Source organism: Callorhinchus milii, unplaced genomic scaffold (genome assembly GCF_018977255.1).
Source record: "Callorhinchus milii isolate IMCB2004 unplaced genomic scaffold, IMCB_Cmil_1.0 Scaffold2, whole genome shotgun sequence".
In the NCBI taxonomy this organism is placed as follows: domain Eukaryota; kingdom Metazoa; phylum Chordata; class Chondrichthyes; order Chimaeriformes; family Callorhinchidae; genus Callorhinchus; species Callorhinchus milii.
In genome coordinates, this window is record NW_024704743.1 from 94,158,046 (window position 1) to 94,185,967 (window position 27,922).

General features: G+C 39.9%; 1 protein-coding gene across 6 annotated transcripts in view; it reads right to left on the bottom strand.

Annotated features, from left to right (window-relative positions):
- The window catches only part of spidr (scaffold protein involved in DNA repair), a 160,505-nt gene that overhangs the window by 73,962 nt on the left and 58,621 nt on the right, over positions 1-27,922 (bottom strand). For all 6 annotated transcript variants that reach the window (XM_007887997.2, XM_007888000.2, XM_007887998.2 and 3 more), the window contains one exon: positions 17,547-17,766. In XM_007887997.2, the coding sequence (XP_007886188.2) occupies positions 17,547-17,766 (220 nt within the window). The remainder of the gene's footprint in view (positions 1-17,546; positions 17,767-27,922) is intronic.

A 27,922-nucleotide genomic window follows, 5' to 3' on the forward strand; every position in this document is an offset into this window, starting at 1 on the left:
ATCCATACTGAATCTGAGATACCATCTTCAGGAAAAAAAAATCAGGGGGTCGAGAAAGAGAAACAAAATAAGTACTGGTGTACAGCGTTAAAGTCAACTGCAAACATTTTTGAATGAGGTAACGCAATCTGTTTGGAGCATATGCATGCCTCCTGACACTCAATGACTGTTTGTGGACACAAATAACATCAAGGTTGTTAAAAATGTTTGTCTATCAATATACTGACAATACAATAGAAAATAGAAAACAAAGAGGCGCAGCTTTAACTAATTCTGCTTTAAAAAACCTGAATGGAAATCACAAATGTGTTATTTTATTTATGCAGTGCTATGAAGCCTGCTGTGGTCTATTCTCATAGTTAATCACGTCAATTGTAACCACAAAATATATTAAAAGCAGCGTAGAAAGGTCAGATGCAGATGCTGATACAGCTTTGCGTCTATGAAATTTTTGTCTATCATTACATAATCATTTCATGTCATCCGTCCATTGTTTCTATTCTTTTTCTAACAGACGCAATTTCTATTATCTCTTTCCTCCATCAATTGTTTCCGTTTTAACCACATTGCTGGTCAAAAATGTTACTAATATCATCACTTGCTTAGCTCAAAACCATCGAGGATGGAAAAAAAAGCAGACTTACATATCTGTTTCAGGTGCTAAATGTGCATCTGACCAAAATCTTGTAAACACTTGTTATTCGGTATATTTACTAAGTGTTTTCAAATAACATATAACCAAGACTACAGCCTTATTTTAATAAGACACAATCCTCCGCAAGATTGGACCATTAATTAAATTATCTACGTGGGAACTAGATTTGCACTGTATTCAGTCTGGTATCAACATGGCTCAATTGGTAGCACACTTGCCTTTGGGTCTGAAAACTGTGGATTCAAGTTCCACTTTGGGACTGTGTGCTCACAGTATAACCTGATACTCAAAATGAAGGAGAGCTGTATTGTCAGAGGTGTCGTCCTTTGGGTGAGACTTCGAAAACTAAGGTGCCGTTTGCCTGTTAAGGGGCACACTAAGATTCCATGACACTATTCAAAAAGTGAAGGTAATCCAATCTAACCAACAATCCTCCAGATCAATTGGTCATTCACTTCATGGCTGTGGGATATTAATGTGTGCAAATCGGCTGCCGCGTTCACCTACAAGTACACGGTATTGCGCTTCATAACAATTATCTGTGAAATGCTTTGAGGCATTGACATTATAGGTTCTAATAATAATAATCCTTGCATTTGGTGTAACGCTTTTTCACGTCTTCTAGACTTCTCAAAGCTCTTCATAGAACAGACTGTAAAATGAAACGACTGTATATTTTGGGCGAAACGCAGCAGCCAATTGCGCACAGCAGTGTCCTACAAACAGTTGTGGATTGAAGTGACCACTTTATTATTGTATTGTTTTCTTCAGGTATTATTATCAGGTGTGTGGAGAAAGGTAACTTGCCCAAGGTTTCGCCCTGCCCGGAATCAAACCCAGGTCTCTCGCTTGCTTGGCGAGTTCTCTAACCACTGAGCTACAGGACTCCTGGATACCTCAGTTTAAAATTAATGAGTGGGACGAGATGCACGGAGAGCGGTTGAGCCATGTCATTGGACTTATATTTTTTTTAAAAAGTTTGATGCTGTGAATGAGAAGACAGTGGGTATTCTTGAAGGATGACGTCAAATGGACGGCAGGGCTTTCTTCAAAAACTATTCTGTGATCTTGTGGATCGTAGTAGGGCTATATATTATGATGTCAACATTATTAACAGGACACAAATAAAATTTGCTTCCCATCAATTTTAAACAGCCAGAGATAGAGCCTCAGCAGGATGGGAGATAATAATAATAATAATAATAATAATAATAATAATAATCCTTGCATTTGATATAGTGCTTTTCACGTTGGGAGGACGTCCCAAAGCGCTTCACAGAACACACAGTAAAGTGAATTGACTGTATATTTGTGGGCGAACGCGGCAGCCAATTGCGCACAGCAATGTCCCACAAACAGTCGTAGATTGAAAATGACCAATTTAATTATTGTTTTTAGTTTTTTTTGGAGGGATTATTATTAGGCTCTGTGTGGAGTAAAGAAACTTGCCCAAGGTTTCGCCCTGACTGCCTGGAATTGAACTCAGGTCTCTCACTTGCAAAGCGAGTGCTCTAACCACTGAGCTACAGGACTCCACAGGAGATGTGGAGATGAGGTAAGAAGTGGCCAAAGGCACGGTCAGAGATATTTCTTTAAACTGGTTTCAAAAACAGAGGGAGGGTGTAAGCCGGAGGGAATAGCCAACAGCTGAGCTATGAGGTCATTACGCTTCATACAACATTCAGTACCGTCAATGCAACACCCCACTATCAGTGATTCAACTGGACCAACACTTTTCTTCCACAACCTGTCCCAGGCAGGCATAAACCCTAAAGACAGTCAGCATTGACAAGGACATTATAACCAATGGATTTAAGCAGATGTTTACTCACTCAGATAGATCATAAGGATAACTTATGTGGAAATGGGAATGTACTATTAAAGCAATTGGATGCTATTGTGAAGTTAAAACAGATTTTTCGGGAGAGTGTCTTTCCCTCCATATTTAGCTATACTGCACCTGACTTGAAGGTGTTTGATACCAGAAACAAATGGCAAATTAGAAAAAGATTTTATTTCCAAGTACTGACATCTTGATAACCATAAAAGGTCAACCCCTTTCCCCAAAAAACTATTGATTTATTTCAAAGCAGCTCATTGACATAGACCAGCATGGTCCAACAGGTGGCCCACGGGCTGCAACCAGACCGGTGGATAATTTTGTCCAGCCCGCAAACCATTTCTAACTTCACTGTTTTACCTACCTGGCTGTGCCTCTCTTGTGTTTGGTCTCCATGAGGCAGTGTGGAGAGTGACAGGAAGAGGAGCGAGCAGGAGAAATCTGCCCCTCCTTGTCACATTTTGGGCTACCTTGAGCAACCTGGTGAGATGCAGCGAGCAGCAGCAGAAGTATTTTGCAATTCTAAAACTACAGAACTATGAGTCTCAGCAGGAAACTTAAGATATATATGAAAAATCAAGGATTTCAGTGAAAGTGGGAAGTGAAAATAATGGGAAACCTCAGTGCCTTGTTTGCTTACAAGTCATATCTGTGTTGAAGGAGTTCAGAATTAGTTTTGCAATTATGGATTAATCCGTTTGGGTTTTGTTGAGCATTCTCTGTACTGGCCTCCATATGGTGAGTTGATATCTTGCATTTTGACATTAATACATTAAAAACATTTATGCATATATTTCCATTTGAGGTGATCATTATTAAGTAACACAGTCACACAATTTAAAACATAGGATTTCTATATAATTTTTTATGTTTCTGGAAGGGAGAAACAAAAATATTGCTCATGTGGCCCACGGACATTTCTCAAGTGCGGCATCTGGCCCTCGACACACAAAAGGTTGGACCACCCTGACACAGACCATGATCAGAATAAGAAGAAACTGAAGGCATTGTTCTGTTCATTTCAGAATACATTTTCAACTGAGATATCTTGTAAAGCACACAAATACAAAGAAGCCATTAACTTTTTGCTTGAGCTCATTCAGGATCACTGATGAAAACCAACTGACTTCATTCACACTCTGTGTACTCAGTGGCCTTTCTGGCTTTTCCCCATTCATTCCCTTTTCTGGCCTCTGAAGTAAAATACTGGAAACGGATTCAGTCATAGAGCCGCCCTGTAGTTGTCTCCAAGCCAAACTCCAATGGTAATACGTTAACCACAGAATGCGGACATTAAATCTGCTTCTGCAACAGAAAGTCTGTCATCACTCAGTCTCAGAACCAGGAAATACAGCATAACAAAACTGGGAAGGGTTACCTGAATCCTCCAATTTCTCCTAACTCATTTGCATACAAGTGGAAATGTAGACCAGATTTCCTGTTGAAACACAATTGACCTCAACCAGCTTTAGTTAAACTATGAACAAGGAAGACTTGCTGAGGGAACAAACATTGACATTGTCAAACAGTTCAAGTAAACAGATTTAACCAAAACTTGTACAGAAATAATTATTTTGTTAAATCTCTTTTTCAGTTTGGAACGCAATCTAATTTATCATAGTGAATGTCCGGAAAAAAAATTATGATTATGACTTATTTAAATTTAAATATAGTTTACCCCTTGAATAGTTTTAAATGCAGTCATAAATGAAGGTATAACTTATTAAAGGACAATTCTCTCTCGTATGTCCCAAATTTTACTTCCTTCAGACCATTCTGAAATTCAGAGTTCAGAAATCCATACACTACTCAGTGACAAAAGGGCATCAATTTAAAATAGTTAGCAATAAAGCAAATGAGAAGGTTAAGATTTTTTTCACGCACAGTGGTTAGAATACGAAAAGCTCTACTGGGAGCAGTGGTTGAGGCAGAATCCATATTAGCTTTCAAAAGGGAATCAAGATAATTTTTAAAAAGTCAGCTACAGGGTATGGAGAAAGGGGAGATAAACTGAACTGAAAGAATTGCTCTTTAAAAGAGCCAAAGCAGACACAATGGGCCGAATGGCTGCGCTGTAAATTTCTATGGTTCTTTGGAGTCCCATCATCAATACAACATTGTTGGCTTCAATGTAGATCTAACTTATACAGTCTAGATCTGCCTATTCATTCCACCATCTTTCAGCCATTTTGCCCTCACTCTCTTGGATACCATCCCTCTGTCTTGCTCCCTCCCTCCCTCTTTCAAGGCACATCTAAAAATGTATTCTTTAACTGCCCATTTGGTCATCTTTCCCCTCCCCACCCACTTTGGCTCCCAGCCAGCACTGTGAAGTGCTTTGAGACTTTCTCTGATGTAAAAGGTGCAGTATAAATGCAACTTGTACACAATAAAACTCATATAAGTCGTATCAGTTGGAACCATAGCATTTTATATGAAATATGCCAAGCCCGAATTGCAGGTAAACTGTATGTCGTATAAACTCCAATTTAATCAATAATCTACACTGCGCATGCATAATTCAATGCAGCTGGTAAGTGGGCACGCGATGATGGGTCAACACTACATTTCCTGTGATTCAATGCGTCTTGATCCATCGTCGCATGCGTACTTACCGCGTTGGGATTGCAATAAATCGCAGAAAGTGAAGTTCTGTGCATGTGTTGACGGATCAAGACTACATTTCCTGCAATTCAATGCAGCCGGACAGTAAATGTGCAAGTGTCGATGGGTCAGGTTGTCATTTCCCGCAATTCAATGCAGCCAGTAAGTGTGGGAGTAATGGGAGTAAGATTAGGGAAACGATGTTACGAGGTAGGAGGTGATTAATACGAGCAGTGCAAATAAATCAAAGTAGTTTTGATAGGAAACTGAATGGGACTCAGGTGAATGTATGACTTTGGCAATTATACGATTTATAAAGATAAGACTTAATTTGAATATGAATTTTATTGTATTGTAGATTGTATCTTCAATGTCCATCTAAATAGGCATTATAGGACCTCAGTTTAACCTCTCACCCATAGGAAGGCATCTCCAAAAATGCAGATCGCTCCAGCCCCACACTGAACTGTCTGCCTAGGCTGTGGTTTCAAAGTCCTGTCGTGATCCTTGAACCCACATCCTTCTGACTCAGAGGCGAGAATGCTATCAACTGAGCTAGGCTCCTCTCTGGCTTACCATAAAACTGCAAATAAAAGAGATAACTTTTATAGTTATAAGACAGCTTAAGTGAACAAAGTAAGTGAATGAAGAAAGAGAAGTGAGAGAAATACAGAACCAGATATTGCAAGAGGAAACTAGGAAGATAGCTCAAAAAAAAGAGATATCTTAATTTGATATAGTTTCTTATCACCTCATTGAGACTTTTCAAAGTGCTTCATGGGATAAACAGTAAAGTTGTTTACTGTATTTTGTGGGTGAAGATGCAATCAGCCAATTTGAGCACAGAACGTCTCACAAACAGCTATAGAGTGAGTGACCATTTTGTATTTAAGGGATTGCTGGTCAAGACACTGGGAGATATTCCTTTCTCTATGCTAGCTTCACATGGATAGTAAGCCCTCCCGAATCCTATTCAAAATAAGTTTAAATGTCCTGTTGTGTACTCAACTGGTGCAGATGTTTCCTGTTTCAGACATCTTTTAGTCAATCTGTTTCATTTCCTATAGCTGTACCGGTTACAGTTTCGCTTGCAACCAAAGCATTCAATATGGAATGTAGATTGACACACAAGACACAAAGACGGACATTTCGTCTTCATCTATTCTCAGCTGGGAGGACTCCTTTTTGGAGGACTCAGTGGGAGGACTTCTTTAATATATTTTCTCTCCCAGTCTCTCTCTGTCGCTCTCCCAGTCTCCCCCCTCTCTCTCAGTCTCTCTCCCAGTCTCCCTCTCTCTGTGTTGTCTCTCTTTCTCTCTCTGTGTCTCTCAGTCTCTCTTTCTCAGTCTTTCTTTGTCTCTCCCACAAAACACACAGTCACTACACTTTATAATATATTTTCTCTCACAGTCTCTCTCTCCGTCTGTCCCATATTGGAGGACTCTAGCTCCCATGACAACTATCTATCTATCTATCTATCTATCTATCTATCTATCTATCTATCTATCTATCTATCTATCTATCTATCTATCTATCTATCTATCTATCTATCTATCTATCTATCTATCTATCTATCTATCTATCTATCTATCTATCTATCTATCTATCTATCTATCTATCTATCTATCTATCTATCTATCTATCTATCTATCTATCTATCTATCTATCTATCTATCTATCTATCTATCCCTCTATCTATCCCTCTATCTATCTATCTATCTATCTATCTATCGATCTATCGATCTATCTATCGATCGATCGATCGTTGCTCCCATGACAACCATCGATCGATCGATAGATCGATAGATAGGGAAAGAGTGAGAGCAGAGAGAGAGTATGAAAGGGGATGAAGAGAATGGGATGTCTGTGGGAGTGAGAGAGTAATTGAGAGGGAGAGAGTGTGTGAGAGAGAAAAGACGGGGTATAGAGAGAGTGATTGAGAGAGACAGATAGAGAGAGAAGGGAGAGTGATTGAGAGTGGGAGAACATGAGAGGCGGTAAGAGAGAAAAAGAGTGAGAGAGCAGAGAGAGAATAGAATTGAGGGCAGCGTTTTGCGGTTCACTGTCAGGGCAGACGATCGGAGCTTCCCTCAGCCGTTGCGGGCCGAACACCGAGTGACAGGCTGTACAATTTCCTCAGTGAAAAATTTCTCCACGTCCTTCATTTCACTACCCACTACCCACCCTATCTCTGCAATGTCCCGACCCAGCCTTTCCCTTTGCCCAGCAAACACCAGCTTATTTCATGTCCCCCCACCCCATCTGCACCACCATCGCCATTTTGCCCCCGCTCCCTGGAGTTCCATTCCTGGAGTCTCTCTGACTCACTCCCTCCCCTCTTTCAAGGTACATCAAGACCTAACTCTTTGACCACGCTTTTGATCATCTTTTCTCCTCCCTATCCCACCTCTCGCTGCTCCCATCCTAGGCTTAGGTGCCCGGCTGACAGTGTTGAGCGTTTTGAGATGTCCTTTCAACATGAAAAAGGTGTTGTGTAAATGTTGTTATATTTCTGGAAGGGAAACACAGAATATTGCTTACGCGGCCCGCGGACCTTTCTCAATTAGGAAATGTGGCCCTAGGCAGCGAAAAAGTTAGACCACCCTGCTCTAGGTCAACAAGAATGAAGTGGAGTTATTGGGGAGTCCTGTAGTTCAGTGGTTAGAGCATTCACCTCACAATCGAGAGAACATGAGTTTGATTCCCGGGCAAGTTTAGGCAAGTTTCCTTACTTCACACGCCTCTGTTTACCTAGGTAGGAACCCGGTAGTTAGTCGATTGGCGGATTGTTTTTCCTGGGGTAATAATCTCTTTTAAAAAAAATTGTCACTCAATCCAAGACTGTTTGTGGGACACTGCTGTGTGCAATTGGCTGCTGCATTTCGGCCATAAAATATACAGTCAATTCACTTTACAGTATATTCTGTGAAGCGCTTTGAGACGCCTTGAAGATGTGATAAGGTGCTATATCAAGCGCAATTCTGTAGAGCAATTATTATTATTATTGCTCTACAATTTTAAAATGCAGATGTCTGATAGGGGAAAGCCAAACAATGCATTTGTACGAAGATAATGTGAGCATAGTTTAGAGGAAACTGAAGAACATTTTTCATAACAAACTGAGCACAGCCTCAACTGACAATCTTTGCCAGTGTCTCAGGCAGCTAAATAATAAATAAATAATAATAAACCTTGCATTTGATATAGTGTTTTTCACATCTCCTAGACATCTCAAACCGCTTCACAGAATATACTGTAACGTGAATTGAATGAATACTTTGTCGGCGAAATGAGGCAGCCAATTGCGCACAACTGTGTCCCACAAACAGCTGTGGATTGAAATGACCAATTTATTATTTTTTATTATTAAGAAATTATTACCCGTGGAAAAGCAATCCGCCAATCGACTAACAACTGGGTTCCTAACTTAAGGCTAGGTAAAGAGAGTTGTGTGGAGTAAGGAAACTTGTCTAACATTTCGCCTTTTTCGCAATATGTAGCAAACAGTGAGGATTTTTTGCCTCATGGGCGAAATGCAGCAGCCAATCGTGCACAGCAGTGTCCCACAAACAGTCATCGATTGAGTGACCTAATTCTTATTTTTTTGTAATTTTCTTGAGAGATTATTATCAGGCATGTGGAGTAAGGAAACTTGCCCAAGGTTTCGCCCTGCAAGTTCAGAGACAATAGTATGATATATTGTGTCTCTGCTGTTATGTAAAATAGAATTTACAGGGAAAGTGCAAAAGAGATAGGATTTTACATTGCTCGCGTCACACCGAGGATTAGAAAATACTCTTTGCTTCTTTAGATCCTGGACTCAAATCTGGCCCAGACTCGTATGAGGAGATACACTATACTGCTCGTAAGATGTCTAAAATATTTACGATAGTATTAATTCAGAACGTGGTGGGTGTGAGTTCACTGCACAAAATGACCGATTGGTCCTACTGTACAATGTACAATATGAAGAAGTCATAAGTATAAGGAATGAACATGTCACACTGATGGAGCACAAGCTGCTCTACTTTGGCTAAGACTGGAACAGTGGGAAGGTAGCTCTGCTGTGTAATTAATCCATTAAATATCAGACCTGATAGTGAATAAAGAATTCCCCTGCTTGGCCTCCCTTTACTTAATAAGACATTGATAAATAAATGAGCTACAAATGTTTCAATGTTTTCATTGAGAGTATAATCAAAACACAACAGCAAATTTGCAGTCAATAGAATGCTGTCTCGTCCTTGAATTAGGAGCTCGCCCTCAGTTATAACTTTGTGTTCAACTCATATTTCACAGTAAATTACAGCATCACTAAGTAACCTACTTTATTTTGGTTACGAAATTGATATTGAAACGTATTTCTGTGTGAAATGTGCAGATTTTTGAAATAACAGAGAGTAGACTGAAACGTCATGTAACAAAATTACTTAATACCATCGATACACCAACAAATGACATTTGTATAGCACCTTTCACATCAGATACTTAATTTAAATTCCACTGGATTCTGCCAGCCCAGTCAGCAAGCCCAACGATTTATCCAATCATTAAAACTGCACACAGAGATAGGGCTTGGTTGGTCTGTAGCACTTTCAAGTAATCTTAGTCAATTCTGGAAGTTCATGGCACAAAGTTGTGACAGAATCCAGCAATTCAAGACAAAGCTAATTGTCAAACAAAGAAATGCCTACCCGTTTTGGGTAGCTATAATTAAAGGAGCATGTCATGAAATGCAGTTTAATAAACCTTTTATTTACAGGTCTTTAAGGAGTGAGAAAAGTTAGAATATTTGTGTCATTTTGATATTATATACAATATTTAATTATGTGTTTAGATGCAATTTACAACAACAGCTTGCAATTACAGTATAGAGCACCATTCATGCAGGGTTGTGCCTCGGATTACTTATGCTGATGTTAACAAAAGTGACATTGGTTTATGCCAACTGATGTGTTTGTATAGATGGAAAAACATTACTTCTTATTTATGAATGCAGTGTCTCTTTAAAACTCTGGTATTGCTTTACTGAATTGAGTAAAATAGATGCAACGCTTAACCTACTTAACTATGAATAATAATCTTTGCATTTGACATAACACCTTTTACATTGGGAGGATTATTTATTTTTAAATATTTCCGCAGCTTGATCACGAGAATATTACTAATAATCCTTGCATTTTAATATAATAATATAGCGCCTTATCATGTTGTTAAGACATCTGAAATCGCTTCACAGGATATAGTGTAAAGTGTATTTTGTGGGCGAACATGGCAGCATTGTTTCACAAACAGCCACGGAGTGAATGACCAATTTTTTATTTTATTTGTGGGATTTGTTGGCCTGGACGCCAGGAGAAACTCCCTTCTCTTTTCGAATTGTACCATGGGATCTTTAACGTCCACCTAAACAGGCAGACGGAATCTCAGTTTAACACCACCAGGCAATGCTCACGAAGCTGCTGAAAGAAAGCAAACTACCTTCCTGAAACAAGTAGTTGTCAGCCGCTGCATCGCATTGTAAAAATATATGATGTTTTGTTTGTACAAAGCTGCAAATTTTGTAAAAAGGTACAATTACATGTGCGTTACTTGCAGTACTCTTACTCATTAAGATGTAATCTTCAGACCACAGTACCAGAAAACCCAATGAGGGTTCACAATAGGTTTTCACAATAGCTTTCTTCCTAATGAATTGTTAATGCAGAAGGATGTCGCAAGCAATAGCACTGATTCTGATTCTGCTCAAACATGAATGCTGAAAGTGGCCTTTGAGGACCTAGACATCAAATTAATCATGAAACAGGATGATGTCCTTGCAAACGGAATTACCAACCAATGCAGAATACATCTCTTTATACAGTTATGTTGCAAAATGTCTTGAATACAATCGCTAATCCTGTCATTTCTGTTCCAAGATTTATTTTTAAATCAGTTTGATGTTGGTCTGCAAACTCACCTCATTCAGCATTTTATTTGCAAAATATATTTTATCCTCCCTTGTTTTTTTCATTTACTACACCACACAACTTCCCCTCCCTTCTTTTTGACGCAGCCCTAACCGCAACTGAGCACTTGTCCCTGGTGGCCTGTCTGAGTTCAAAACTTGCCACGTGCAAAATCGTAATAGTATTATGGGCGCTTTGTTTTTTTTTAAATTGTTGTTCACCTGCCCACAGCATTGAGGTAGCCTTCCTAGCTCAACCCTCTAAAAACTCCAGATTATCAAGAATTCCACAGCCCATATTCTTTCTCATACTAGGCTACCCAAGCCCATCACTCCCCATCTTCATCAGGCACCACTGGCTGCCTATTCAAACTCAGAATCCTCATTCTAAAAGCCTCCCACTCTGACCCAGTGAAGTGTTTCAGACATTATTCTATGTGAAATGCACTATATATTCTCGGCTTCCCATCACACAGTTCAAGATCCTGGTCTTCACCTTTAAAAGCCCTCCATGGCCTTGCTCCCCACTCCCTACATCTGCGACCTTCTAACATCCTACTACCCTGCCCGCTCCCTCTGCTCAGCAGGCTCTGGCCTGCTTCATGTCCCCCGCCTCGCCTGCCCCACCATTGTCGGACGGGTTTTCTGCCACTCTGTCCAGACCCTTTGGAACTCCATTCCGCAGTCCCTCGGCCTAGCCCCGTCCCTTACCTCCTTCAAGACCCTCCTCTTTGACCGTGCTTTCAATCACCCTGCTTCCCCCCTGCCCTCCACCCATCCAAATCCCGACCTCCAGCTCGGATCCAAAACACTGACTGTCCAGCGCCTTGGGACATCCTCCCAGCATGAAAGGTGCTATACAAATATAATTTTGTTGTATATAAGTGCAAGTTGTTGTTTAGCACTGAACAAAAGCTACCATTGAATAGATAAGTTTAGCTATCCTCCTCCGCTTATAATATTTGATATAGTACTTCTCACATTGGAAGGACATCTCAAAGCACAGGTATATTGTAAGGGTATTTTTGCAGGCTAACACAACAGCTAATATGCACGCAACAAGTCTCACAAACATCCAAGAAGTGAATGTCCAAATGTTGGCCAATTGGGGGAATTGTTAGCCTGGATACAGGGAGAAACTCCCTCCTCTTTTTGAATAGTGCCATGCGATCTTTTTGTTGTTGTTGTTGTGTCATCCTAGGCTGTATGAGTTCAAAGTAACAATGTGGTGCTTGAACCCACAAATTTCTGACTCAGAGGCAAGTGTTACCAATTGAGCCAGGTTGATAGGCTTTTGCATAACTATGTCTGGAACGATGTTGCAGACGTTTCGCTCACAGAATGCACAATCCACTTTACAGTATATCCTGTGAAACACTTTTGAGACATCTCGACGACGTGAAAGATGCTATATTAAAAGCAAGGATTATTATTACTACTGCATTTATTATTATTTTGAGAAGTTCCTCCAACATGAAAGGCACTATTGTAAGTCTTTAAAGTTGTTATTTTGGGGTTTCTAATATTCACACATGAGGTATTAAACAAATGCTATTTTCATTTCATAGTATGAATTTTGCATAAATTCAATTGAAGCTAGATCTTTTCAATAATTAAATACCTATCCTCGGAGGTGGGGGGAGGGGAGTAGTAAGCAGGGTCTTACTTACAATATGATACAATTTACTTAGCACCTCACATTGTGAGGATATCTAAAAACGCTTTGCACAGCTGGCTGGGTACCTGAGCAGGTGAGGTTGGAGCTGAGAGGTTGGAAGGATAATTTAAAGCAGGGTCAAAGAGATAAGTCAAGATGGGCTTTAAAAGTGTGGAGGGAGGGGGCGAGTTGGAGGACTCCAAAATACTGTCCCAGAGGTCAGGGCACAGAATGACTGAAAACATGTCCAGATAGTTGGATGGATCAGGTGAGGGAACATGAGGCAGGCCGATGCTCACTGAGCGAAGGAAGTGGCCAGGTCAGCAGCAGTTTGTGGGGGGGGTGCAAGATCATGGAAGGTTTTGGTTGTCAGCACAAGGATTCTGAATTTGATCCACTGGGGATGGGGAACTGAGTGAGGATATGCGTGATAGCCTCACAGAGTCCGTGCAAGCGAGGACACAAACTACAGACTTGCCTATGAATGGAATTTTGGAACTGAGCTGAACCGCTGCCTCAATCATTTGGGGCCCTGCCCTATGGAACTACATCTTGGGAGTCCTCTGACTCGTCCCTTCCTCCCAACTTTTAAAGCCTGCCTTGACTTACCTCTTCGACCATGTTTTCAGTTATCCTTCCCCTCCCCCAGTCGGTCCACCCTACTCTCCCCCGAGGATAGGGTAGACTTACATGCTAGTTTTGACAATGGCAAGCTTCACAATTTTAGCTGGTATGTTTTGTAGAATTAAAAATACACCACAAATTGAATAGGCAGATATTATTTCACAGAAAATATTTAACAGGTCCTCAACATAACAAGAAAGTAATCACATCTATTATTTCTTGCATTGCTAAAAGTACATTCCAGCATATTGGTATAAAAAAGATTGAAAGATACAGCTTTCAAAACAATTTAAAAGTAACAGTTAAATAAAAGACAAGAATGAAAAGAAAACAAGTTCTGGGATGATTATTCAATGAGGTTCCACCCACTCAAGTCTTTTTACTGGAAGAGAGCTCTATCAAAGCAGTCTCATTGATGGAGCTGATGAACTCTGTTGGCTTTGGTACAGTAACGCATGCTCCAAAGAACAAACACACAGAGCTACACAAGCTTTTAATTCATATTTACAACAACAAATAGATGTTTGTTCCATGCATGTAGTTTTAAAAATGTGACAATCCCCATAGAAAATAGTCAACCACATTAGCAACATATGTTTATTGTTAACGATCAGACCAATAAACAATACAGCTGTCTCCACTTGGCAGCTACTTTTTTTTTAAAAAACGAAATGGGATTTTTTTTTCCTGTTTGCCGTAAGCCACCTGATCACTGCCAGGAACTGGAATGCAAAGCATTCCCTGGAGTAACTACTGACGTCAGCAGCAGATTCCAAAAATTGGCAGTCACCCGCGTCTGGAAATTCCAGTCTACAACATTTGCACTTTTCAGTCAAAACAGGTCCCAGCCTACAATGAGGCTAGATCCAATAGCATGCCGTGATTCTTTGCTGTGATCGCAGAATATTGCATTATCTGCAGTTCTAACAAACCCACTAAATAATATATCCTAAGACTGCCCATCTATTGGAACATAAGTTTAAATCTCAGCTTGTGAATTCACTTTACAGTGTGTCCTGTGAAGCGCTTTGGGACGTCCTCCCGACGTGAAAAGCGCTATATCAAATGCAAGGATTATTATTATTATTATTATTTTATTCTACTTAACGTTAAATTGATTTTATACCAATGTACCAAGATTGAAATGGACTAAGCAACAGGGTAGGCTATTCAAAACAACTCTACCATTCTATTATTTCTTGCACCTTGATAAAAATGCCCACAAACAAAGGTTCATTCATTTCTGGAAATCAAAACTAAGATCCCACAGAACTAAGATAATCAAAACTAAGATACAAATACAGGTTTTGATGGCTTGAGCTTCCATACACCTTTCACAAATCTCAAAACAAAGAAATGCTCTCACAAACAAACTGATGGAAGAGAGGAATGGAAGACAGAAATCATAGAATCATAGAATTATACAGCATAGAAAGGAGGCCTTTCGGTCCATCGTGTCTGTGTCGGCTCTTTGAAAAGAGCTATCCAATCCAATCCCACTCCCCACTCCCTCCCCATAGCCCTACAGACTTGTCCTCCCCAAATAATTATCTACTTCTCTCGTAAAAGTTGTTATCAAATTGGCTTCCACCAACTTTTCAGGCAAGGCATTCCCGATCCGAACAACTCGATGTGTGAAAAATTCTCACCTCCCGTTTCTTTTAACAACTATTTGAAATTGGTGTCCTCGGGTTACCGACCCACCTGCCAGTGGAAATAGTTTCTCCTTGTTCACTCTATCAAATCCCCTTATAAGTTTGAAAACTTCTATTAAGTCTCCTCTTAATCTTCTCTGCTCCAAGGAGAATAATCCTAGCTTCTCCAGCCTCTCCTGATAACTGAAGTCTCTCATTCCTGGTACCATCCTGGTAAATCTCCTTTGCATCCTCTCCAATGACTTGACATCCTTCCTAAAGTGTGGTGCCCAGAACTGAACACAGTCTCCAGCTGAGGCTTAACCAGTGTTTTATAAAGGTTCATCATAACTTCCTGACCTTTCTATTCTATGCCCCTATTGTTAAAGCCTAGTATCCCGTCGGGTTTTTTAACAGCTTTATCTACGTGTCCTGCCACCTTCAAATATTTACATATATGAACCCCCAGTCAAACAGTCGTGGGTTGAGTGACCACATTTTGTTTTAAGGGAATTGATTGAAAAATGTCAGTAACATTCAGCTTTACCTGTGCAAATGTAATTTTGTTGTTTCTTGTTGTTCTTGTTGCTTCTTTCATATAAAATAAATCATAGAATAGCAATAATGTGGAGAAACAAATTCCCAGAATGACCAAGACACAACATACTTCACTAATCTGTCATTTCTTGTGGGTTTAACAGACTAGTCATTAGAATTGTTTTTATGCAAAACAATAGAACCCTAGAAATTACAGCATTGAAGGGGCCAATTTGACCCAATGAGTCTATGTTGGCTTTGGCTATTCGCCATAACTCCGCCACATATCTGCCATTTACTTATCAGCTGGAGATGAGGAAGCACCCAATTATGAAACAGCACTGATGGGAAGTGACTGTAAGTTGACGCACAGAACATCACTGGCATCAGGCACATGCAAATGCACCCCCTAATTTCTTTCCACTTACACATTCAGTTGGAGATTTATTGCTATTCAGATAAAAGTTAAGAGCCTTCACAGAAAGACTAGTGAAGAATGGCAACAACATGCATTTTTTGTGTAGAACTTAATTTGGATCTGCGCTATGGGAAGCTTATTATATTGATCATATTATTAACATGGGAAGCCAACATTATATAACATATACAGGAAGTGAAATTTGTTGAATCTACAAGCAGATTTGTTATATTTTTAGTGGGTGTGGCATCCAACCCATCATGGAAGGAATGGCATTTCCTAAGCATAGGTCTGGACAAGTTTAAAATGAGCATTCTTTCCTGGCTCCATTTAAAATATACATAGTTAAGCACTGCACAAGATTCTTAACTCACCAGACATTGTAAGGGCTTCAATGATGGTTTCAACTAACTTCAATTAACCCATGGGTTGCCAAATACTGATGGGAAATGTGTGCTCCCTGGTGTTGTTACTCTGAGATAAAAAATCTCTCATTACAGTAATATCATCACTGAACTAACAAGATTAGCTTTTTAAACTTCTTTTCAAAAAGTGAATTCTGCCTTGTTTCAAATACAGTATTCCCTCCACCTCTTTTTTAAACTGTATAAATGTTTTACCATGGATGTCAATTTAACGGATACCTTATTTAGCTGCTCCCTGCAATCGGATGTATGGGTCCCTGATTCAAGAGTATACAGAAAATGAAGAGATTCAGCAGAACAGCCAATAAAATGGCCAGGCAGGAATTTTTTTTATATTACACAGGCATTAAATTGCAATATCTCCAAAACTTTTCTTTTGAATATTCAAGATCTGAAATAAGCATCACTTATTGATGGCTGCTCTAAAAAAAGTATTTTGTTACATAAAGCATTTTTTCACAATGCTTTAATACAGTAATATGATTTAACTTCCCAGAAACAACAACAACTTGCACTTATATAGTGCCCTCCACGCAGGGTAGAGTCTCAGAGTGCTTGCAGTAAATGCTGCGAAGAGTTTGAAAAGTGATTTCAAAAAGAAAAATTAAGATAGAAATAATAGTTTAAAAAATTAAGCTGCATTTAGTACAAACAAAATGCAGGATTGAGGTGGTGAAAGTGTTAATAATGATTGTGTGAAGGATTTTTCAGTGACTTCATTAGTAATCAGAGAAAATTGGGCTTTCAGTGCTGTAAATTTAAGTTTTTCATTTTGATATAGCACGTTTTCCAATCATTCATGATACTTCCAAAACAAAGTATCATGGATGATTGGAATACATTCTGTTTTTGCCAAGTGCAACAAGAATAGAAGGGAATCACATACTGGTAAACTGCTCTATCTACATGGAACACAGGAAGACATCAGGTCAGTACAACCTTGTCAAGAGCAATACATTTCAATAAAACCTTGAGTAAACTCTTCGTACAATGTTTTTTCTTTATAATTCAGAGGACTGGTGGATCATAAACTTAAACATTCTGATGTGCGTTTATTATTAATGGTAAATTTTTGTTCATTAATCCTTATCTGATCATTGGCAACATTGATTCAGCACCAAAAAAGTGATGTTTATTTCAGATCTTATTAGTATTAAAAGTTACATTTGCACTCGTGCAAAGATAAATTAATCTGAGGCACTTACCATGGTGAGTGGACATGGACAAGATCTCCTGAAACAATCCTGAGATGGGATGCAGTTTCTCTTGTAAATAATACCTTGAGTGGTGCTTGGGTGGAAGTGCCCTCATCCTCACCAGTCTGGTCTATGGAGGTTTCGATCAATGGTTGACACAAAGTTACAAGCATTGAACACTCCTCATGCAAATCCAAAATTTTCAGCACCAGAACACCAACTTTTCCAGCTGTAATAGAGAAATTATATGTTGACAGGAATGCACATTATACCAGTCTCTCCAAAATACCTTACAGAACTCACTCCCCAAATATCTTGCTCCTCTCTCCTGGCCTTCAAAACTCTTATTAAAAAGATTTTTTTTAAAAGATTCATTTGCAAAATGTCAGGAGGTCCAGAAAAATGTATGACTGTCACTTTTATTTGTCAGCTTTAATGAACTATTTATCTCGAGAGCTATGCTGTTGAAGGTAGGCTTTGAAGACAGAAATGCAATGTCATATCTTCTATCTATATCACTGTAGATGTTCAATTTAGCAGATTAAAGAATCAATTTTTCCTCAGCCAATAGAGAGCTATTAGAACTACTGGTTTTACTAATGATCCACTAATTGAGATAACAGAGGGACCAAATGTAAAAATTAACAGACCATTAAGAGCCACCACTCAATACTGTAGTTCTACATCATCTAATAACATTTTAGCAGTTAGTTGTTTTGGAAGACTGCCAAAGATTTCCACAACACCTGAAGCGAAGAAATAATAATTTGATATAGCGCCTTTCACATCAGGAGGATGTCTCAAAGCGCTTCATAGTATACATCGTAAAGTGGAGTGATCGTACTTTGCAGCCGAACACAGCAGCCAATTTGCACTCAACAATGTCACAAAAACCACAAAGTAAATGACCAATTTTATTTAGGAGATTTTTGGCCAGAACACTGGGAGAAACACCCTTCCCTTTTCAAATTGTGCTTCTACACCCACCAGAACAGGATTTGAGACCTTGGTTTAATGTCTCATCCAAAGGACAGCACCTCCAACAATGCAGACAACCCCAGTACAACATTGCAATGTCAGAATAGACGGAGTTTCAACACCTGACATAGAACCCACAACCTTCTCACTCAAAGGCGAGGAGAGGCTAACTGAGCCAAACCAAAGTCTGGATTGTTTAAAGATGAAGGTTCCATTTATGTCAAATTAATTTGTTTTTTCTCAAGGTACTCATCACAGTGCAACCCAGTCACAATGCAGTGTTTCAGATACAAAACAATTTAGAGATTGCATTACAATATGTTCCCAAAAATATCGGTCAGTCCCACCCCTGGCATGTACCAGCCAGCTTCTTGCAGATGTGCTTACAGCTCAGAGGAAGTTTGTGCCAGTTTGTGCTTAAAGTCAGAAATGTACCGTTGTTGTAATCAGATGACTATAGGATACCTGTTTATAAGAAATGTTTTGGTCTGGCAAGGCATTTAAATCAATGGGTTCTCCTGTACGATATTCCACACACTGATCAGGTTTGACCTGCCAGATCTGCCACATTTGGTACCTGTCCAGACCAAAGAGCAAAACCAAATGGCTTCATGGTTATTTATTATACAGCAGTAATGCTATCAGGGCAGTGTTTTAGTGATGTGGATTACTTCTCTGCTGAAATAAAATACAATGGTGGAACCTTAAGTCCGTCCATTGATTATGTACTGGTGTGTACATCTGTACTCTTGTAGTTGGGTGAATCAGTGAAAGAACATCAGACACCTGACTAAAAAACAATGACAGAGAAGCTAACATTCTAGCTTTCAGACAATCATTTTAAGCTGTTCACATTTTTTTTAAAAAGGAAGCGAAATAGATGGGGAAGGACAAACCTGGAAAAACAACTTTTAGAGCCAATGAAACCTCAATTTGTTCAACCGTGTTACTATCTGCTAAATGCAAAACAAATAGATTTTTAAAAAAGAAACAAAGCTGTAGAGATGTTGCTAAATTTAACATTAACATAAAGGTAGAACAAATGGGAAATATGTGGGGGGGTAAGGAAAACAAAACGAGCAGAACGTTACACTTTTTAAATTAATTTGTTGCTGTTTAAACTTAATATTAGAATAATACTAGTTACTCCTGGCATTCGACTATCTCTCACTGTAATATCTGTGCACATCTTAGAAACATAGTAAGTGAGCTGAAAACTGAAAATCAGCTAACCCAGGGAGAAAATAATTTGTTTGGATCTGCGTAAGAGTTAATATCATAACGAATGTGGTTCCAAATAACTTCTGGCCTGTATGTGGAGTTATGCTCATACTGCTCTGCAACTCACAGAAAAATACCAGTTGAGACAACATTTATAAACATACTTGAAGTGTCTGACAGACAAATGCTCCTTCATGCTCTGCAACAATGTCTTAGTTTACAAGCCGTGATTCTACATAAACAGATGGTTTTCATTAAAATTGTGTTAATTTCAAGTTATTTTAAAGAAATGCATGTCTGATGTGAAGAAACAAACAGTTTTATGTAAAAAAGTCTTAAGTAATTTTGTTTGTTACAAACTTGGTTCTAACATTATGTCAATAATATAATTTTAGCATCAATTCACAAATTACTGTCCACTTTAGTGGTCAGATGTACAAACGAATGCACAAATAAACTATTATTTACAAATGCAACAATTTCACATTTACATAACACCTTTCATATTAGTAGGATCTCTCAGAGCACTTAACTACAGATCCTTTTCTGAATTCCACACCCATCAATTTCTGACACGTGCCTTCCCAGAGATAGATTGTAAGAATGGAATGGAACATCACAAAGATGATACCAGAACTGAGAGGTTATACCTATGAGGAAAGGTTGAATAAGCTTGGACTCTTTTTCTCTTGAAAAGAGGAGGGTAAGGGTGACCTGATAGAGGTCTTTAAAATTATGAAAGGTTTTGACAGGGTAGAAATAGGGAAGATATTTTCACTTGTGGGGGAGACCAAAACCAGGGGCTGTATAGTCACAAATAGATCAAATAGGGAAGTTAGAAGAAATTTCTTCACACAGAGAGTAGTAAGAATGTGGAACATGCTACCACAAGGAGTTGTTGAGGCAAATAACATAAATGTATTTAAGGAAAAACTAGATAGGTACTTGAGGGAGAAAGGAATAGAAGGTTAATCTTGAAGCTTAGTTGAGGAAGGGCAGGAGGAGGCTCATGTGGAGCATAAACACTGACATAGACCAGTTAGGTTGAATGGCCTGTTTCTGTGCTGTATATTCTAATATATTCTAATGTAATGTGCACTCTCTTCCTGGAGGGACACATCCTGCTTACCTAATTCCAGAAAGTATTAGGCACAGGTTGGCAAGAGCCAAGGCTTGGGGACCCCAGAGTATGCGTTGCGGTACTGTTGGAGTCTAAACAACTAAAACCGCATAGCTTGCCATTAATATTCCTTTCTAGCAATCTTTCCTGCTGCTTTTCCAGCTACGACCACCCTACCTGTTAAGGATTGGCTTGCGGGGTTAACAGGAGCTAAGTTGGGATGTCTCCCTGGTCCCAGGGACTGGTTTGCCCTTCCAGGTCCTGTCAATGAGCCAGGCTGCCACCAGCAGTGCCCTGGAATACTGCAGACCGGCCTGGCTCAGGAACTGGACTAACAAGACCACCACAGAGGGCTGGCTTGATTCTGACATTGCGCTGCCAGACACGTCACTTTGGAGCCAGTTCAGCTCCAAGGAGACCCCCCCACCACCTGAGGATAAAGCTATCAACTTAGATCATTATAACGCTGAACTAGATTCATAATAGAAAATATTCCAAAATCCATCATACACACAAAGCTTCCTGTTGTCTTTTTTCGAAATGATTATATAACAAATACCAATGATTGTTTTGCAAAACAGTTATGGTTTCTCTGCAAGCAAAATATTTACCATGAGCTAACCACAGACCCTGTTTTATTTGTGTTGGGCACCTAAAGCATTTCCTTTTGGAAGATTTGATTTATTTAAGAGACTTTTTATTTCAGCAGCTGGGTTTTCTTTTCTTTCTTGTCATGATTTGGGTTTTTTTTTCCAGAAAAAAAACCTAACTTTCAAGAGAGAATGCATTTAAACAATATTTTAGACACTTTGGAATCTATGTAGAAATAAGAAGAAACCATCCAGATTACTCAATCACTATTCTATGTTGAAGATCCATACAGTATTTTCTTCAATGATACACATTTGAGAGTATTATCCATTGTTCCCCACTAAATCAGAAATCGGCCCTTTGCTATGTAAAGGTTTTGGCTGACGCGTTATATACTTCACTGGCCCAATAAATAATCAAACAATTCTGAAGTGTTTTTGCTCATCTATTCTTTGATCTATAATTTTGCTCCCCTGCTTTCTTCTTGTTTGGGCAGAAAGAAAGCGTTGATTTGTACCAAACTAATTCTCATTATTATAATAATAATCCTTGCGTTTGATTTAGTGCCTTATCATTATAGCCTAAATATATGGAATCTGTGCCTCTTATAAGCGCTCTGAGACACTACTCTGCATGGAGGGCGCTATGTAAGTGCAAGTTGTTGTTGTTCTGTCTTCTTTCAATCTGTATAGTCTATATTCCTCAGAGCTGACAAAGTTACAAGATGATCTGACTGAGGTTTTTTTAAATAATGAAAGAAATTGACAAGGTAGATAAAAATAACAACAACAAGATTCCATTTATAGAGCGCCTTTCACGTTGGGAGGACGTCCCAAGGCGCTGTACAGTTGGGTCAGGACCCGAGCAAGGGGGAAATAGTCAGGGTGAGGGGAGGGAAGGGAGGGAGCGAGGAGGGGGTAGAGAGTCGAGAGGGGAGCTGAAGGCACGGTCAAAGAGAAAGGTCTTGAGACCGGCCTTGAAGGAGGAAAGGGAGGAAGCAAGGCGAAGGCACTGGGGTTGGAGTTTCAGAGCCTCGGGGCTGAGAGGCTGAAGGCCCGGCTACTGATGGTAGGGCGGTTGGTGTGGGGGATGTGGAGCAGACCGGAGCCAGAGGAACGGAGGGTACGGGCAGGTAGGTAGGGGGATAGTAGGTCGGAGAGGTAGGAGGGAGCAAGGCCGTGAATGGCCTTGTAGGTGAGGATGAGGATCTTGAATTCGATCCTCTGGGGGATGGGGAGCCAGTGGAGGCGAGCGAGGGTGGGAGTGATGTGGTCGCGAAGCCTGGTGCGGGACAGTACACGAGCTGCAGAGTTCTGAATGACCTGCAGCTTGTGGAGGGAGGTGCCGGGAAGGCCGGCGAGGAGAGAGTTCCCATAGTCCAGCCTTCAGGTGATAAAGGCGTGGACCAGAGTTTCAGCAGCGTGAGGGGTGAGGTAGTGCCGTAGTCTGGCGACGTTGCGGAGGTGATGGAAGGCGGTGCCAGTTGTGGCGCGGACATGAGGGAGAAAGGACAGCTCAGGGTCGAACAGAACCCCGAGGTTCCTGAGCGGCTTTGAGAGGTGGAGAGTGCAGCCTTGGATGCTGACGCTGTCAGCGCCTGAGGTGCGGAGGCGCTGACGTGAGCCAATCAGGAGGGCCTCAGTTTTGCGCACGTTGAGCTGAAGAAAGTTGTCTCTCGTCCAGGACTCGATGTCGGACAGGCAGCTGTCAGGACATCGGTGGTCGTGGAGTTGAGGGTAGAGGAGGAAAGGTAGAGTTGGGTGTCATCCGCATACATGTGGAAGTTAACCCCATGTCTGCGGATGATGTCACCAAGGGGGAGCATATAGAGGGTGAAGAGGAGGGGACCGAGGACAGAGCCCTGAGGGACACCGCACGAGACAGTGCGGGGACTGGAGGAAAAGCCATTCGTGGAAACAAAGTGAAGACGGTGGGAGAGGTACGGCCTAAACCACTCAAGGACAGGGTCTTGAAGGTTGAGGTGGGAGGACAAGCGGTGGAGGAGGATAGCATGGTCGACCGTATCGAATGCTGCCGATAGGTCGAGGAGGACGAGGAGGCAGAGGGAGCCCTGGTCACAGATGGTCAGGATGTCATTGGTGACCTTGACCAGGGCAGTTTCTGTGCTATGGGCAGCACGGAAACCCGACTGAAGGGGTTCGAATAATAACACTTCCCTCTGGTCGTTTGATCCAAAACAAGAGGACATTGCTTTAATATTAAGCCTAAGCAAGGGATGAAAAACATTTCTTCAGACAAAAGATTATGAGAATGTGATCTATATTACCCCCAGAAGATTGAAGATGCTGAAGAATCAACTGGGAAGTTGAAGATGAATGAATATTTGAAAAATGAGGGTATTAATGGATATGAAGGATTGTACAAACAATTAATTGCAGAGATGCATAAACATGTATTTTTATGGCAATGTCCCTACACTGCTACAGACATGAGTTACAGTTAGTCACAATCACAGTGGGAATTGTTAAAGTATAGCACTAAATGTAAACATATTGACAATAAAAAAAGGATAAAGGCAGAGCAGCCAAGACTCCAACTAGAAGGGAGTAAATCAGAAAAATTGCCACTATTTATACGTAATTAATCAGTATTTCCTGCCAATTGATTAAAATCTAAATATGAGCGCCTGTCCATGGTCTGTACGTCTGATTGCTGAATTCCTGCCAACATATCAAATGTCATCCAAGTCCACTTAGTAATTTGATGAAGTTATATTTCCAGCACCCAAAGATACTCCTGTTGTATTATTCCTCAATTTGTCAGGCAGCCTGAAAGGTGGGGAGGAGGGGTGACAGCCCTTCTTTAACACAGTCTCATTGCAGAAATACAGCTAACTGTCCACAAGGATGAGTATTTGTTCTCAATAGCTGTTGGGCTGTGTGGAGCCTATGCTCCCAGTAGCACATTTCACAGTACTTCCAACAGTTTCAATATTTTCACTCTATAAATGCAGCAATGGCTCATCTCAATATGCCTGACATCATTCTCCTCAAAAATGTAATGTAAATGTAAAATGTCCCTCATACATGCTTTCATTACATCGAGGCTTCACTATGCAAACTCATTGCTTGTTGGCCTCCCCAACTCCCCCTTCTCTTTTTGAATGGTGCCATAGGATCTTTAATGTCCACCCAAACAGGGCAGACGGGACCTTGGTATAACATGTCATCTGGTAGGACTGCACCTCCATTAATGCAGCACAACTCAAGCACTGCATTGGAGTGGCATTCTGGACTACACAAGTTGTAAGTCACGATACTGGGCTTGAACCCACTCCTTCTGACGCATAGGTCAGAGTTCTTACTGAGCCAGGCTGATACACTTTGCAGTGTGTCATTCAGCACTAATTAAGGGTCTTAATGTGTTAGCGGTTCATATACCCATCCCACTTTTGTTTCTTCAAATAACTATGTGCTTACTTTGCACACATTAACTCCAACCCATCCAGAATTCCTCTCAATACGCATCATTTAACATATCATTGTTTTGTTTGTCTCAATGAAATACACATCATAGACCAATGTATTTTGTCATCACAAGGATTTCTTTATCACAAATGCCAAGAGTTCCCTCTGAACTTCATAAAGTTTCTGCGGTAGATATACTACCTCACCTTATTTCCTTCATTACTCTAAAGCATTTCATCTTTCAAAAAAAATTCAAGCACTCTTCAGAATGGTTATTTTATTGAAAACTATTTACTTTATAAGAACAAATGTTGCCAGAGTTAGCTTCTCTCACTAAATCTTTTCTAACATTCTTTGGGGCCCCATTTGATTTTGAATACTTTGCTGAGTTAAACATACCCAAATAGACTCTTTATTTCTTCCAATGTCTACTGCATTAATTGCAGTTCTCATCTCTATTTCACTCTACAATATCGTTATGTCTATAGGATTTTCCAATCTATCTACATATTTATTTCCTTAAACTAATTATTCTAAATGAGATTTTACCATGGTTTCTTCAAGTTCCTAGTTCACATCACACTAAATTACTCTTGGAACTGTGTGTTGTTTAAACAGAAAATAGCACGGCAGGAAGTTACATTCAAAATTAAGTCTTACTTGAACAAAAGCTGTTTTAATACGTTGCTACTAGTTTATTGTGGCTTTTCACACCCATGAGATATTATCAGTATTTATGAGCAGTGTCCACATATACAAATGCAGAGGTCAAAATTTCTGTTTTGTCTGCTGGGTGTGTCTAGTATCCTGATAACCACATACCCAATCTGCATTACTCGCATGTCTTCTTAAAAAAAAACACCTTCAGTCCAAGTGAACGTTACCAAGTTTCTTTTAATAAGATATGCACACTGCTATAATCTGAGGTATCTCAGTGGTGTCCATTATTGTGACGCATTAAAAATATACTTTAAAGAGATTTAAAATATATGCATACCTCCTCACACGTAAACAAACAAAAGGGAGTTAACATGTGAATCAGACTCCCAGTAAAAGGGAGTTGATGATGTCTCAATTAACTTCATTAAAAAGGAGCTGCACAAATATCTTCTGAAAAAATATCTCATATTAGCCCTTACAGAATGCTCTCCAACAAATCTCACTCCATCACCAAGGCATACCTCGGTTGGAATTCTGATTGACTGATTTTAGAAAATTCTTTATTGTTTTGCCTTGGTCAATTGCTGCTAATCTTCCCACCCTTCTGTGGGAAGCAAACTGATTAACGTTATTCCAAATGGAAGGTTGCAAAGTACACCTTTTCCCAACTGTAGATCAGACTCTGCAACCTGGTGTAATACTACCTACTGCGCAACTGCATTTGGAGCCATTATTGTAGGAAAACAGCCATGTCCAACAAATCAGGAGGAGGCCATTCAGGCCACCAGTTTATTAGATCGTTTAATCCCATACCCTTTAATATCTCTTACAGAAGTATCTGTCTCTCTTTTAAACATGCTTACTGATTCTGTCTGTATAGACTTAAGGGCCCATTCTTCATAACCATTTGTGTGAAAAAATGCTTCTTGACATCAAGCTGAAGGATTCCAAGCCATAACTCTCCTCTCTTACATTTTGTAGGTTATCAGACCTACTAAATGTGTCTTTGTCAAAAAGATTGTTGTCTTCCTGCCTCTCCAGTCGTTATTCTTTTGTCTCTTGCCAATACCGTTCTCAAAACATTTGCAAATCCTCCTATCAATCATTGTTCCCCACTGATGGCTCTCTTAAAGATAAAGATAATCTTTTGACTCACTTTTCTCCTCTATCTTTATGATCTTGGCAAAGAACTTTCATTTTGTTCTACCATTTTGACCACCCATTATAAAAGATATGAAACCCAAAGATCACTATTTTCAGTGATCAGCATATCAAATCCCAAGGAAATCTTCTTGTATATCTCACGTGTGTACTTTTTTTTATTATTGAGATACATAGTTGAAGTGCCAATGTCCACATGGCAGGACTCTATTAAGATGCAAGAATAGGAAAGAGAATAGTGGGCAGGTGATGCAAATTGAGGTTTAAAAGTGTGTTGATTTAAATCCCAGCAGTAAATGTAGGAATTCCAAAATTCACTGCTATGGAAATCAACTGCCTCTTTGATCGTCATACAGAGTTTGTAAAGTATTTCCAAGTTTGCTGATGATACTAAGCTCGGAAGAGTAGTAAATGGTGAGGAGGGTGGTAGCAGACTGCAAGAGCACATAGACAGACTGGTAAAATGGGCAGACGTGTGGCAGATGAAGTTTATGTGGAGAAATGTAAAGTGATGCATTTTGGGAGGAAGAATGAGGAAAGGCATATAAGCTGATGGTACAATCTTAAAGGGGGTGAAGGAACAGAGAGTCCTGGGGGTTCATATAAGTAAATATTTGAAGGTGGCAGGACAGACAGATAAAGCTGTTAAAAAAACCATACGGGATACGAGGCTTTATAAATAGGGGCATAGAATACAAATGTCAGGAAGTTATGATGAACCTTTATAGAACACTGGTTAGGCCTCAGCTGGAGACTGTGTTCAGTTCTGGGCACTACACTTCAGGAAGGATGTCAAGGCATTAGAGAGGATACAAAGGAGATTTCCAGGATGGTACCAGGAATGAGGGACTTCAGTTATCAGGAGAGGCTGGAGAAGCGAGGGTTATTCTCCTTGGAGCAGAGAAGGTTAAGAGGAGACTTAATAAAAGTTTTCAAAATGATGAGGGGATTCGATAGGGTGAACAAGGAGAAACTATTTCCACTGGAGGGTGGGTCGGTAACCTGAGGTCACCGATTTAAAATAGTTGTTAAAAGAAATAGAATTTTTTTCACACAGTGTTGTTCAGATCTGGAATGCATTGCCTGAAAGGGTGGTGGAAGCCGATTTGATACAACAACAACAACAATGATTACATTTGTATAGCGCCTTTCACGTTGGAAAGACGTCCCAAGGCACTGATACCAATTTTTAAGAGAGAAGCAGATAATGATTTGGGGAGTATAAG